Source organism: Aspergillus pseudotamarii (assembly GCF_009193445.1).
Source record: "Aspergillus pseudotamarii strain CBS 117625 unplaced genomic scaffold BDV38scaffold_26, whole genome shotgun sequence".
NCBI lineage: Eukaryota > Fungi > Ascomycota > Eurotiomycetes > Eurotiales > Aspergillaceae > Aspergillus > Aspergillus pseudotamarii.
In genome coordinates, this window is record NW_022475040.1 from 174,606 (window position 1) to 187,838 (window position 13,233).

General features: G+C 48.9%; 5 protein-coding genes across 5 annotated transcripts; 1 reads left to right on the plus strand and 4 right to left on the minus strand.

The window, feature by feature from the left end:
- Nucleotides 1-43: 43 nt before the first annotated feature.
- BDV38DRAFT_282843 (uncharacterized protein) lies at nt 44-832 on the minus strand (the record flags this gene model as incomplete). Its single annotated transcript, XM_032059897.1, has 2 exons — nt 44-534; nt 646-832. 2 exons carry the CDS (start codon nt 830-832, stop codon nt 44-46), a joined length of 678 nt encoding a protein of 225 aa, XP_031913658.1.
- Nucleotides 833-1,004: 172 nt separating this feature from the next.
- BDV38DRAFT_85318 (FG-nucleoporin NUP159) lies at nt 1,005-5,898 on the minus strand. Its single transcript, XM_032064036.1, has 3 exons — nt 5,714-5,898; nt 4,954-5,647; nt 1,005-4,901 (listed from the first exon to the last, which is right to left on the minus strand). The coding sequence occupies exons 1-3, from the start codon at nt 5,798-5,800 to the stop codon at nt 1,318-1,320; spliced, it is 4,365 nt and encodes a 1,454-aa protein (XP_031913659.1). The 5' UTR covers nt 5,801-5,898; the 3' UTR covers nt 1,005-1,317.
- Nucleotides 5,899-6,267: 369 nt separating this feature from the next.
- Nucleotides 6,268-7,587, plus strand: pup1 (proteasome core particle subunit beta 2). Its single transcript, XM_032054552.1, has 3 exons — nt 6,268-6,528; nt 6,600-6,647; nt 6,741-7,587. The coding sequence occupies exons 1-3, from the start codon at nt 6,403-6,405 to the stop codon at nt 7,383-7,385; spliced, it is 819 nt and encodes a 272-aa protein (XP_031913660.1). The 5' UTR covers nt 6,268-6,402; the 3' UTR covers nt 7,386-7,587.
- A 127-nt stretch (nt 7,588-7,714) lies between these two features.
- On the minus strand, nt 7,715-10,094 carry BDV38DRAFT_85340 (uncharacterized protein). Its single transcript, XM_032064037.1, has 2 exons — nt 9,739-10,094; nt 7,715-9,670 (listed from the first exon to the last, which is right to left on the minus strand). Exons 1-2 carry the CDS (start codon nt 10,052-10,054, stop codon nt 7,767-7,769), a joined length of 2,220 nt encoding a protein of 739 aa, XP_031913661.1. The 5' UTR covers nt 10,055-10,094; the 3' UTR covers nt 7,715-7,766.
- Nucleotides 10,095-10,683: 589 nt separating this feature from the next.
- On the minus strand, nt 10,684-11,870 carry BDV38DRAFT_282847 (class I SAM-dependent methyltransferase; the record flags this gene model as incomplete). The annotated part of the gene is made up of 4 exons (XM_032059898.1): nt 10,684-11,381; nt 11,449-11,610; nt 11,666-11,745; nt 11,845-11,870. 4 exons carry the CDS (start codon nt 11,868-11,870, stop codon nt 10,684-10,686), a joined length of 966 nt encoding a protein of 321 aa, XP_031913662.1.
- Between the last annotated feature and the right edge of the window lie 1,363 nt (nt 11,871-13,233).

The following is a 13,233-nucleotide window of genomic DNA, read 5'->3' on the forward strand; positions in this document are numbered from 1 at the left end:
ATCTAACGTAATTCAATTCACACTCCCTCCATTCACAACCACTTCAAACCTTCCTAAAAGAAACATGCTTCATTCCCAACGGCGGCACAGAAGGAATCGCCTTCTCCCTGATAGGCGCAATCGTCCTCTTAAACTCCTCCGTCTCCCTCGCAGCCTTATGCACATCGACCGAATCCCACCCCACTGCCAAAAGATGCAACACCGCCTGTCCAGACGGACTCTTCTCATGGTCCAACGTACCAGGCCTCTCCACCTGCGCCATAGCCCATGACTTCGGCCTTCCACCCTTAGGCAACTCCTCCGTCAGCGCAGCCCGGAACTCAATCAGATCGGCATTGAGCTTCTTTTGCTCGTCGGGCGTCAGGGAGCTGGGAAAGGTGAGCGCGACCAGCTCCGTGACGGGGTTGGTGGTTAGGGACTCGGTTTCAGTAATTGATGGAGTGAGTGTCGTGAAGATGACGCTCACTTGCGTGTCGGGTTCGAGGTATGGGCCTAGGAGTTGGGGTTGGATTCCTTCGTGCGCGTCGGCCCAGTCTGTGGTATCTGTTTAGTAACTTGTTTCGTTTTTTATTTTGGATAGGATTGTCCCCTCCTTTAATTTTTTTTCTTTTGGGAAGAGGAGAAGGAAAGATGGTGGGAACTCACTAACTACCCATACTATAATATTCTCGTCCTCTATTGTTCTGCCCCATGCTGAGCTTTTATATCCGCTTTGGTGCTTAGCTGTTTGAAAGAGTTGGAGTAGTGCTTGGCCTTCTTCGTTTGAGGGGTCCTCGGGTTTTACTGAAGGCTTGAGCTGGAAATGAATAAATTCGCTGACTAGGAGAGCCATCTTCATTGGTGGGGTTGTTGGAGCTTTGTATGATATGATATGGTGGGTTGCAATTCCAAGACCGACCCAATTCAACTTGGTGGGTTCAAAAACTATATATGTTGAAGGACTGGTGAAGATTGACCCGGGCTTGGAAAACAAAAGTCGAAAAGGTAGAAGAAAGTAAGAAGAAAACAATTGTTTTGATGAAATCATGTCACCTTGCGGGCGATGATGTCAGTGCCAGCGCCTCAGTCATCAAGGCCGCAGTTCCCCACCCTAGTTAGATCAAATGTCAATAGTGGTAGTATGAGGTTATTGTAAAGATATCACATCATTAATGAAACATCAGTAGCGGGTCAATATCCAGACCGATATGCCAATCAAACAGCGACTAATGCTATGTACAGAGAAAATAGCCAATTGCTCCCCACGCCCATATCCCGCTATTTTTAGGATTGTTCATATCATGAATCAAAGACAAAACAGATTTCAAACATGCACCTCTACAGGTCACCAACACTCCTAACCTTCGACTTCTTCTCACCAATTGCCTTCTTCAGGTTTCCAACAATATGTTGCCTGCGTTGCACCTTTGCCTTCCATTGCGCACTCTCTTCTTTGCTGACAAGATCGCCAACGCCTTCCACGCTTCGGAGGCGGCTAGCGCGCGCTGACCCATTGATGCTAGAGCGGAAGCGAGCAGCGGAGTCTGGTGTGTGGTATGAACTGAGGGGACCATCAAGAGAGCCCCGCGACCCTGGCGTTGTAGGGAGTCTTCCCACAGACTTTTTAGGAGTTGTAAATGGCGACCCCTCACGGCTTGCTGGCGATGCAGTCGTGTCAATACCCAGCTTCTTCAACTGTACTTCCAGAAAATCAATATCGCTGCTTTTGCTTTCAGCCATGTTCATCATAGTAGAGATGGTTGATGTGACCGCTTCGACTGTCGGCCGTTTAACGGATTGGCGTGAGGCACTGTCAGAGCGAGGGGCCTCGGCAATCTTGGCTCGTAGGAGAGAAACGGCGGACTCCAAATCTGCTAGTCTTGCCTGTATCTCGGTAGACGCTGTCCGAAGATCCTGTTGAAGACTTGCTTGTTCTGACGACAGTGGCGCGGAAACGATTGCAGCGGAGTCCGTGTGGGCATCCAGTGTCTTCCGAATACTAGCACATTGGCCTCGCAGTGTGAGTATATCTTTGCTCAATAGTTCTCGACAGTCCTCGAGTTTCTTCTCCACCCCTTGGACTCGTTGTTTCTCAAGCTCGCCGGCAAGCATGACTAGGGCATCATCAAGCTGCTCGATTTCAGAAAGACGTAGCTTCTCGTCCAGAAGATCTGCTGGGTGGTCACCCTGCAACACACTGACCCAGTCTGAATTACTGGATGATTGTTGGTACATAAGAAAAGCGGTCAAGGACCGTGCGTTGATGCCTAGTGTATCTACCATAGAGTTGATATCCCGGTATAGCCTTTCAATTTGGCCGGGGATACCTGGCTTACTCGTCTGGCCAGTGTAGTCTTGATGAGGGAGGAAAGGATCGAGGGTAGGCACGGGTTCTACGGGCCGAGCAAGGTCGGCACGAAGCCTTTCGTCTTCGTCATCGTCGGAGAGTGACAGTGTCTCTTCCTGTTGTCGCTGCGCTTGGAGTTTCTGTTGAGCTTGTGCTTCCTCAATAGCCTGTGCCGAAGGCTGTCGGAATTGATTTTCACGTTTCGCTAAATCACCGAGAGACGCCTTACGTGCAGCAAGGGTGCTGCCTGGAGCTTGCGACTTGAACACACTCTTTGGGGCGCCATTTCGTACTGGACTAGGCGACCTTGGGAACTCGCGATTTGCCGAGGGCGCTGGAGGTAGGAAAGGTTTTCGAACCTCTCCAAATAATTGCCGTGGCGGTTGATTCGAAGTCTGACTAGGTTGGGATAATCCCGTGAATAACCCACCAGCTGAAGTTTTGTTAGAAAACCCAGTCCCAAACGAACTTTCTGGTGATATCTCCGGAGTTTCCGCCTCAGATTCTTCCTCCTGTTCCTCAGCTTCATCTTCAACATCCTCACCACTATCAGCGAAATCAGACTCTTCTGCCTCATCACTATATTCCTTCTCGGATTCTTCTGCTTCTGCTTCTGAGTCATCAGGGACAGGGCCCGGGACATCTGCAGGAGTGGGCGACGGCTTTGCTGCAGTGAAATCAGGAGGAAGTGGTGCCTCTTCAGGTTTAGCTTCCTCGAGAGCGTCTTCCTTGCTCTTCAAAGTAAAGTCAGGAGGCAGCGGTGGCTCTTCCCTGTCATCCTGCAGAATGGACTTTGGTTGTGTAGTGAAGTCAGGAGGAAGAGGTGCGTCATCGATGGAGCTCTTAGAAACGTTGGAGGACGCGGAAGTGTCACCAGGTCCATAGGAGACCTTGCTCGTTGGGTCGGGAGGCAGTGGTGGCTCTTCTGAAGCACCAGGAGTCTTCTGATCATCAGCAAGATCTTCCTTTTTCAAGGGTGGGCTGGCAACGGGTGTTTTGTCTGATGGTGGAGACAGAGGGGTCGATGCTTGCTTATCAGAATTGCCGAGGATTGAGAACGGAGATTTGTTCGTCTGGGCTGCGCCAAAGGGCTGTTGAGGTTGGTTGGAAGTACCGAAGAGCGACGAAGGTGCAGGTGTGTTAAATTTGGTCGGCGCTCCAAACAATGAGGGCGCTGGCTGCTTGGCCTCTGGTTTCTCCTGCTGGGTGGTGGTGGGTTCATCTTCCATATCGTCCATGGATTCTATAGGCGGGCTGGCTTTAGTAGGCGTGGAAACCATCTCATCGAAAGAACCAAATAGCCCGCCGGAAGGTTTCTCCGGTTTGGGGCCATCATTGACAGCAGTTCCGTCGCCCTTAAACGAGGGTTCTAATTTGAACCCACCAGTGGGAAGACCGAACGGGCTCTTTGCCGGTTCTGTTTTCTGAGAACCAAAAGCTGTGCTTGTATCAGCTTGGCTACCAAACACCGATGGACCGGAAGGCTTCGAGAAAGGGCTTTCTCCAGCCTTCTTCCCGAAGGGCGATTCCCCCGGTGGCTTGGATGCTGCAAGCCCAGCAAAACCTCCCGTACTAGCAAATGAACCGAAGCCGCCTCCAGATGTAGCACCCGGAGTTCCGAGCGAGAAGGAAGGAGATCCCGTCCCAGGTGTGGCCAAAGGTTGCCCAAAGGTCGATGCGTCCATAGATCCGAAGCTAGGTTTACAAAAATGGAGGGACCCACGGTTTATTGCACTCGGAGTGCCGAAGGAATGTCCCGCCTGGGATCCTATCTGGGACGGGGCAGCAAATGAAGGTGTCCCAAATATAGGTTGTGAGCGGCTTCCTAAAGCCGGTGCGGCAGAGGGTTTTCCAAACGGAGAAGGTGCCCCCAGTGCAGATGGACTGCCGAAACCGGATTGTCCAAACGCTGGCTGTTTGGGCGGCTGCGGTTGCGCCTGCTGCTGGGGCTGGGGCTGGGGCTGGGCTACGGAGGCCAAGCCATGATATGGAAGTTTCTGACGAATAGACTCGGAGTATATGAACCACCATGAGCAGAGGATACCTTCATTGTTGAGAAGCAATAGGTTCGGCAAGGGAGTTGAGCTTTCAGAAATATCTTCGCCTGCTATGGGAGAGACAACAATTTCTGTGCTGCTCAGGTCGATTCCCAAACCAATCACTGAAGTCTCCTCACCGGAGTCTGTAAGGGGAGGAGAAGCCCTTTTTGTGTCATCATTAAGTTCGGTCGTGGCGAACAAATTTATCGTGGCCTTGGCTGCATCATCACTTGCCAATGGTTGCTCCGACCTCGTCACAAGGCCAACGTCGGTCGACGCAGTAGAAGAGACAATTAGAACATCCTTCAAATGTGGCTTATAATCTCTGAGACGTGCAATAAACTGGTAAGCCGGGGCGCGTTTGACTCCAAAAGGTATGCATAATTCAGGCAGCTTTTGGATCAGAAACGGTGTCTGTTTTCTTCTTGTGATAACGTAATAAGAAGATGACGGCGTTTGACCGGATTCATCCTCGGCATCATTCGGCGTATACACCATCAAAAATATGTCGTTCTCTAACCAAGCAATAGAGGACACTGAATTCAGTTAGCTAATTGAGAACCTATGACATGTGGCATTGAGCGTTACCATGGCAGTTCCCCTCTAGATCAGAAGGACGTGGTACCAAGTCTTTCTGGGTACCATCTGGGGTCATTTGGTAACCGGTTCCATCAGCAAGTCCCGCAACGAGTTGCTTTCCCTTGTTACTCCAGCAAACGGAGCTCACCCCAGTCTTCAAGACATTGCCATTCGGCCCCGAAACTAGGTTTCCCGCCTTAAGGTTGGCAACCAAGAGCTCACCATTAGTCGTGACGAGCGCGACGAGCGACGAATGCGCCTCATCAGATGGCGGCGCAGGATTCGGAGCAAGGGATCTAAAAGTGGCTCCATTCGTTGGTATAGATAAGGCCGGCTGCGCATTGCCCGTTGACAGACTCGTAGTTTCGTAGACCAGAAGCTGAGAGCTGTTCTCTGTGGCTAGTACTAGGGCGTCATCGCCTGAAGTGAAGGCTACATGCGTGGGACGTGCGGGAAGGGGTATCGTTGCTTGTGGTTGGAAGGGTTTTGTTTTGGCCTTGTCTTCGGTGACAGCGGAAATAGCTTTCCTGACTGCGTCGGAGGAGGCAATTGCCAATGAGTCCGGGCCTGCACCAACGACGATGCCTTTCGTGGGCGCAACAGCTAGAAGCGAGGATGATGGAGCCGGAAGGGCATCGTCAGGCCAAGCCGTAGAAAGTAATCGGACGTTGCTGTCGCTCGAGACACCTTTGAATCCGACTTCCTGTATTCAGAGTTAGTTCGTCTGCGGGGAACCTAAAACAATGACGGGCATAGGAGCGCGACGGACCTCAGCATAGACATCTGGGAGCTCAGGTCCTAGTTCCGCTGGAATATTGCCGCCAGCGGGGTTAGACGCCCCGAAGCTGAAAGCCATTCTTAGTCTGTCGAAGTCGGCTGATATTGAACGGGGACGGTCGCCTAGTGATACCCTGCTCTTTGGAGCATGGGGAGAAGGAGGGCTCTGTGGTAAAGATGAAAATGAGCGACGCTGGAGTGCTTGGGGACTCCGGTTAAAAAGCTGCCAAGTGCGCGCAAAAATCTTGAATACCTCCCCTCAAGGGAAGGGAGAATTATAGAGAGTGAGAGAATGGATAAACTACAGAGTGAAATCTGTACACAGAAACCGAGTGTTGTAAACAAGAAAAGCCAAGCGGCTTGGTGAATGGTAGTTGACAGCAAGCAAGCAATTGAAAGCAATAGCGGCGGACGATCTCGACGGACAAAAACAGCAGGAGCTTCTCACGGGCCGGGCGTCTTCAGCGCCTGAGGCACCGAGATCAGGCTGCGGGAGCTTCGTCACTCCAGCTCGACCTCGCCGCCATCACCAACCCACTAGCTACAGCTGTTTCCTTCTCATTTCCGTCACCTTACTTATCCTCTACTTGTCCTGGGTAGTTTGATAGGGTGAAACCTTTGATCTCTTGAATTTACGTGGCTGTCTCTCTATACAATCTATAATTACTCCACACCAACACCATGACCGGCTTTGACTTCTCCAACTACAACCGCAACGCGGCTCTCCACGCCAAGGGAGTGCCTCTACCTAAGGCTACAAGTACAGGTACCACTATTGTGGGATGTATTTTTGACAATGGTGTTGTGGTATGTTATACTAGAATTCTGATAGCGATCTCTTATGACCCTTTGTCCTTTAAAGCTGACCCTCATCACAGATTGCGGCAGATACCAGAGCTACTAGCGGACCCATCGTAGCAGACAAGGTACGGACCGACCATCTACCATATCCTCCGTCTTCCGCGGCAGCTACGGTTACGTGACAAGCAGCTTTACTGATAGTAATTGGTGGGATACAGAACTGCGAGAAATTACACTATATCTCGCCTAAGATCTGGTGTGCTGGTGCTGGTACAGCTGCAGACACGGAGTTCACCACCGCCCTGATTAGTTCCAACATCGAACTGCACTCCCTCTCAACGGGCCGGGACCCTCGAGTAATCACCTGCATGACCATGTTGAAGCAACACCTCTTCCGCTACCAGGGACACATTGGTGCATATCTGGTGGTAGCCGGTGTTGACCCGACTGGCACCGGTCTATACACAGTCCACGCCCACGGTTCGACAGATAAACTTCCGTATGTGACTATGGGTTCTGGATCGTTGGCGGCCATGTCCGTTTTTGAGTCGACGTGGAAGCCAAACCTGAACCGCGAGGAAGCGGTCGAGCTCTGCGCTGAGGCGATCAAGGCTGGTATTTTCAACGATCTGGGATCGGGTAGCAATGTGGACGTGTGTGTCATCGAGAAGGATAAGCCCACGCAACTCCTGCGGAACTATATCAAGCCCAACGAGCGTGGTCAGAAGGAACGCAATTACCGCTTCCCTAGGGGCACTACTGCCTATTTGAACCAGAAGGTCATAAGCAAGGAGGACATGAGGAAATATGTCACTGTGGAAGAGGTCTCCGGGGACCCTAACCTGATGGAGGTGGACTCGTGAGTTAGGAAGTAAACCGATATTGACAGAGCCTTATTCTTTATTACACTGAATTACGCACGAAGGAATTACATGATGAGTATATCGCGATAGTTTTGTTGTGTATTATTCAGTAAAGAGCCTACGAAGATACAGGTGGAAATACACAGGTCACATCTGGTAGTTAGCACGACGTAGGTGTTGAATACTAGAGCGCACGTTGTCCGACCGATATTCAACCGATCGAATCTTATTTGCTAACAGTTGCATGATTGTATTTACAGAGTGATGTAGTATACATAACGTCAAATACACCCGGGTATAATTCATAATCACTTCAGAAATTTCTACAGATAACAAGCTTCCTGCATTATCTTTCAAGTTTCGGAGAAGACGAGACGAGGGTCATTGCAACTCAAGCTGACTAGTAGATGAATCAGATTGGCCAACCCTCGGCACCATGATATCGAGGACTTCGGGACCTTCGACCTCCTCCACGACATCCAATATATATGCGTATTGTATTGATGAAAGGCGCAGCCCCTCCCTTCGGTACCGTACCACCCCAACATGGTACATAGCACGCACAAGGGAGGGCTTCACGGGTGCACCATGCTTTACTAAGAAACGATAGAGCCATTGAATCAGGCCGTAGGCACGGCGTGCGCTTAGCTGCTTCGAGCTAGCGATCGAGATGGCAATGAGGTGCACCATATCAAGGGCGGCGTGAGGATCTGGGCACTCACTGGTCCTAGCTTCTGGATAGTAGCGTACAAGGGCCTTTTGTGAAGGGTCTGGAATGGGTCCCCACGATCTTGACAAGGCGATTTTCAGGGGTGTGTGGCAACGAAGTAGCCGAATTAAAGTCCAGACATTCTGAGAATCACCCGTACTTGCAATATGGATACTGTTTTCCACAAATGAAGGACTTGTGACATTAATTTGCCGGACCAACCTTTCGAAGTCCGAAAAGAGATGAGGGACCGTCTTCCTGTAAGCATCCCCATTTGCGAAAATGTCTAGAAGGGAGACGTTTGACGACTCTAGCCTATTCAAAGTACGCCGGGTCGCTTTTGTCATCCGCTTTCCGATCTTCAAGTGAACGGTTAGCATCAGAAGGCCGCTAGGTGGTATACCCAGGTCATGAATCCCCCCTACGAGGCTGCTCAGGAAGCTCTCAGTGTTGGCCCTGTCCACATGACTTTTGTAGAGACTGAGGAGGCGGGATACAGAATAATCTGTGGCCCTTACAACTTGTCGCCATAGGGGCCCTTCAGGGAGGTACTCGCTAAAGGTTCGCAAGACCCAGAGTCGCAGAATTATCCGTTGTTCTTGTGTCAGGCAGGAGGTACTGGATGATGTAGTGACCCGTAACTCACTCCAGGCTGATGAGGAAACGAGGCTGGGGATGTTCTGAAGCCGGCGTAAATGGTCCTGCCACATCTCAAACAGACGCTGTTTCCGGGACGAAGCCAGTAATTCGGTGACAGCGATTATACAAAGAGAGGCCTTATCAAGTGTAAAGCAACTCAAGAGACTGCTTATGTAGTCTCCATCCGGTTTATGATCGAAGGATAACTTCAAGAATCGTGTGATGAACAATGAAGCCCAGTAATGATCTTGTGTCGCGCTGATTATGTCTTTTGCCAAGACAAAAGAGCCGTACAAGTCCATCTTCTCTAGCCCTTCTAGCCATGTCTCAATTGTTTCCTTATCCAGGTTTTCGTATTCGTAGATGTTGCACCTTCCAATCGCATCCCACATTCCCCTGTAGTAAGCTGTCAAAATTCTCGCGTCCCGTTGTTTCACCACAGCACCACCGATGACTCTTTCACGCAGAACCTTTATGATCTGGCATAGTTCATTTTCAGGTATTCTCCCTAGCTCTAGTGCTGTAGTAACGTTGCCTAGGAGAGCTGACCGTTTGGATAGGTCCGCCCCGCAAGAAACGAAACGCTCCACTGTGTAAAGGTAGTTCCCTGCTCCCCGAGTGTTTAAATGTGGATCATCTAGAAACCTAACGAGTTCGTCGGTGGCGCATTTGTGAGACAGTAGATGCTCGAATATTGACCGGCTGTAGGCAGGCTCCTGCTGAAGATCGATTCGCATTTTACGAACAATATCCTTGATAGCCGCAATCGTCTGACAGTCCTTCAGGTATTCCGCCAAGCTTTGTTCGAGAGACGCCTTGTCGGCTACATATGAAAATCCCGGCCACCCAGATGATCTGGCGAGTTCATTCGATTCGGCGGTCTCATTGTAGAAGGGTAAAGGATAAGCGGGCGAACCAATTGCGTAAAAAGCTGACCCTGAAAAATATTAGATATTCTTCTAGAACTGGATTGAGCATATGCTCTCTTATCCGATCAGCGCCTACCTTGAGCCTCTTGCGGTGCGTTCCGTGATTGCCCACCAACCCATTTCATGTGCTCCCGTCCATTGCGCCCAAACAAACACCCAATGTCATCCAGTGGCCCCGATCCTGCTAGACTAGCAAGTGCAGTGTTCCTCCTCTTCGCCAACCGTCTCCTTGCCTCTAGAGGTCCCGGCACTCGGCTCTCATAGCGTCGTTGACCGTTTGCGAACCGTCGGAACGTTGACGCGAGGAAATCTTCGCTAATCCATACATGATCAACTAAGCAGTGTGAGGAAGGCGGTACAGCATGCCTATATGCATGTCTACCGAAAGACATGAGGGAGTGAAAGCATGCGACAGCAATTGAATGCCCGAGAGCTGTCGACAGCTATGAGTACTAGAGAATCGTTGACGGAGGAAAGTTGATCACGGAGTTCCTTAGTCAGATGACTAAGCTATTGTCCGCACCAACCAGAATTGCCCGATTTACATACCTCAGGTTGCGGTAGTACGCTCCTGCGCCCTTACATGGACACCTCGATGGATGCTGCCTTGGATGTTCTGAGTAGAATGACCGAGTTGGTCGTCTTATATTGCAAAGTATTAGCAGATAAGACATAGCCTTTATGAGTCTATATATAAATCCGTCCATCCACTTGTCTTCCTAGTCTTAAGCTAGTTACTGCTTATTGGCAGTCTCCAGCTCGGATGCTCTCTTAACCATGGGGTATATTTAGCAATGAAGGAAAATTGACATATTCAAAGAGAAACTGGAGAGAAAAGCAAAGTGGAGGAGAAAATCAACAATGAAGGAAGTGGAAGAGAGCCCTACACGCCTTCTCATGCATAACTTTTTTTCAGTCAATGGTATCTTATGCTAATGCACGCCAATAAAGCCAACAAAGTGAAAGAAAAGACAAAAATGTATATGAAATGGGGACTTGGGAGAAGCGGTGAGGCAATGCATTATGGTTTTTGCTCCCCTGGCAGTGGCTTTCTTCCTGTCACGACAAAAAAGTCCAAGTAACTGTGAACGTCACGGTTCTGGATACTTTTCCTGACGTCGACCAGGAATACCTCGATTTCAGGCTTCGACCAGCCTAAGGCAATAAGAGGTTTGTAGGACCATCCCGATAGGGCTTCCAGCCAATTTGTCTCATTCCACTTGCCGATTTCTCTCATGCGTGGGTCGGTAGGCCATGGGTTGTTCGGAACTTTCTTGATGCGTTCTTGTACATCCTCAAACCCAACTTCTCTCATCCAACGTGCAATTCGGTGAGCTACACGAAACTGCCGTGGCGGATCTGTGATCTGGCCGGAGCGAACGTTCAAATCACACCAGTCTTGCAAAGCAAATTCACTGAATTTTTCAGGGTCGTCCGGTGGCATTGTACCATCATCGCACTTTGGTTTCGGGTCGAATTCATGACATTCCATATAACCTCCTGGCTTCAGGTGATTAAAAGCCTTGCGTAGGAGTTCTTTAAATGAGGGTAAAGACCCTGACATGTGCCCAGTGTGTATGAGGTCAAAGTGGTTGGGGCCCCATAACCACTCATCTTCGGTGGCATCATCCACTAGAAAGTGAACGTTTTCGGGAACTTCGGTTGGTTGCACGGGTGAAAGATCGGTGCCTATAATCTCGGCTTCTGGGAAGATGGGCGCTATGTAGGGCGAAAATGATAAGGGACCGCTCAAAAATGGCGCGGAGAAACGGATGAAAATACTTACCCATCTCGATGGGCCATATTCCAGAGCCGGTGCCAATATCAAGAATTCGCTTAGGATGTTCTAGTGGAGCGAAGAACAGGCGTCCACCGTTGACCATTTTTATCATATGGTGTTGCATGTCCAACCGGTCCAGTTCCTGTTCGTCATTCGGGTATATATACGCTGAGAATGTCAGTCAGAGAGCCAGAAACAGCATTTTATCCAACAGACAACATACATCCTTCATGGTACTTATGGTATCGTCTGCCATTCTCAATGGGGTAGTCTGTTACACTTGCCGTCAATGACTGAGTGTCACTGTTTACAGCTGTTAGTTCCAAACTTCCAACCAACTCAGCTCTATTTTATCCACGGCGGAATTGGACAGGCATTATGAAGCAAATAGTAGAGACTTACTAGTCACGACTGGATTCCTGAGACATTGTTGGTTAGTGTCATTCGAGTGGAGGAAAGCAAGTTGACAAGGGCTGAAATTATGGGAAAGCAGCTGTTACTTTAACAAGCTGACAGTGAAACCAAGGTACTATGGTAAATTTTAGAAAGGGAAAGGCTTACAGTCGGCCTTGCACCCATACTGATGGCTCCGCGCTCTGGGGCTATCAGGCTGGCCTTGAGTGGGGTGGCTGATAGTTTTCAAAATCAAACAACCGGGAGGATCAGTTGAAGGAAGAGACAAAGAGATAGGAGCCAAACTCAACGGCTTATTGGTGATCAATTTTTACAAGAAGACTGGTGATAGGAATGGTATTGATGAGGAATAATGACGATCCCAGTTATGATTATCACCATATGCAGTGCAGCACGCGCATAGGAAACAGCGTGAAATTCGATACTTTCAGTGCCACGGAACTAGAAAAGGAATTATACTTAAAGTAGCCTGGTACTCGGTAGGCTCATGCCATTACTCCCAGCTAGTCTAGGCAGGGGGAACCGATCGTGTGGGTTAGGGACTCCGTTGATTTAGAAGGGTAACCGGACACCGTACGGAGTCGTAACCTAACTAAAGTAGTGGTCGGCTGCCTTTGCCTCTTTTTTTTTTTTTTTTTTTTTTTTTTTTTTTCCAAGAACCCGACAGCCTGGATTAAGTTTGACTTTAGCAGGACGGAGTTAATCATAACCTAAAAGGATATGAGCGAAGAAAACCACTTTGTAATAGTAATAGGCTCAGGAGACATTTACAAAGATGACGACCATGCCAATAATTCTTGGATAATTCTTGTCCATTTCATTAAGGACTTTTCAACCAGGAATTGGCAAGGGGCGCAACGTTTAAAATTTTATTTAGTTATATATTTATTTCTTTTTTTTTTTTTAAAAAAAAAAAAGAGGGGGAAAAAAACAAAAAAACTTAAAGAGCTATCAGGTCGATGCACAGCGTATCTGCCATTCGTAAATACAATACAGGATGTGTCAAATTATCTTGAACGGTTCGGGCGGCGGCCGGCGAAAAAAAAAAAAAAAAAAAAAACTAAAAATTAAAATAAGAAATCAATGAGAAAATTACCCACTGCATTGAGATTTGAAAGGTTAGTCTTAAACAACAAAGAACATACTAAAGCTGTTCTTCGGAAACTTTTCTTTCATGCAGTGTACGGTCCAGATGAACGGGAACTACTGTAGGTGGTCAACTCATTCTACTGCAAGACGTAGACATTTAATTTGTTCATCTAATTTCTGTGTACAACATTACAATCACTTGAGAATATCACGAGGTATCTTGTAGGCCCCTTCTTGAGAGGGCAAAAGGTCCACTAACCATGCGTAAAGAGCATAAACCCAGCAGTT

Coding starts and splice junctions, on each gene's coding strand:
- BDV38DRAFT_85318 (XM_032064036.1), bottom strand. CDS start 5,800: ATGGCTTTCAGCTTCGGGGCGTCTAACCCCGCTGGCGGCAATATTCCA. Junction 5,648..5,713: donor TCCCAGATGTCTATGCTGAG/GTCCGTCGCGCT, acceptor CTCTGAATACAG/GAAGTCGGATTCAAAGGTGT. Junction 4,902..4,953: donor TCTAGAGGGGAACTGCCATG/GTAACGCTCAAT, acceptor AACTGAATTCAG/TGTCCTCTATTGCTTGGTTA.
- pup1 (XM_032054552.1), top strand. CDS start 6,403: ATGACCGGCTTTGACTTCTCCAACTACAACCGCAACGCGGCTCTCCAC. Junction 6,529..6,599: donor TTTTTGACAATGGTGTTGTG/GTATGTTATACT, acceptor CCCTCATCACAG/ATTGCGGCAGATACCAGAGC. Junction 6,648..6,740: donor GACCCATCGTAGCAGACAAG/GTACGGACCGAC, acceptor GGTGGGATACAG/AACTGCGAGAAATTACACTA.
- BDV38DRAFT_85340 (XM_032064037.1), bottom strand. CDS start 10,054: ATGTCTTTCGGTAGACATGCATATAGGCATGCTGTACCGCCTTCCTCA. Junction 9,671..9,738: donor CGCACCGCAAGAGGCTCAAG/GTAGGCGCTGAT, acceptor AATATTTTTCAG/GGTCAGCTTTTTACGCAATT.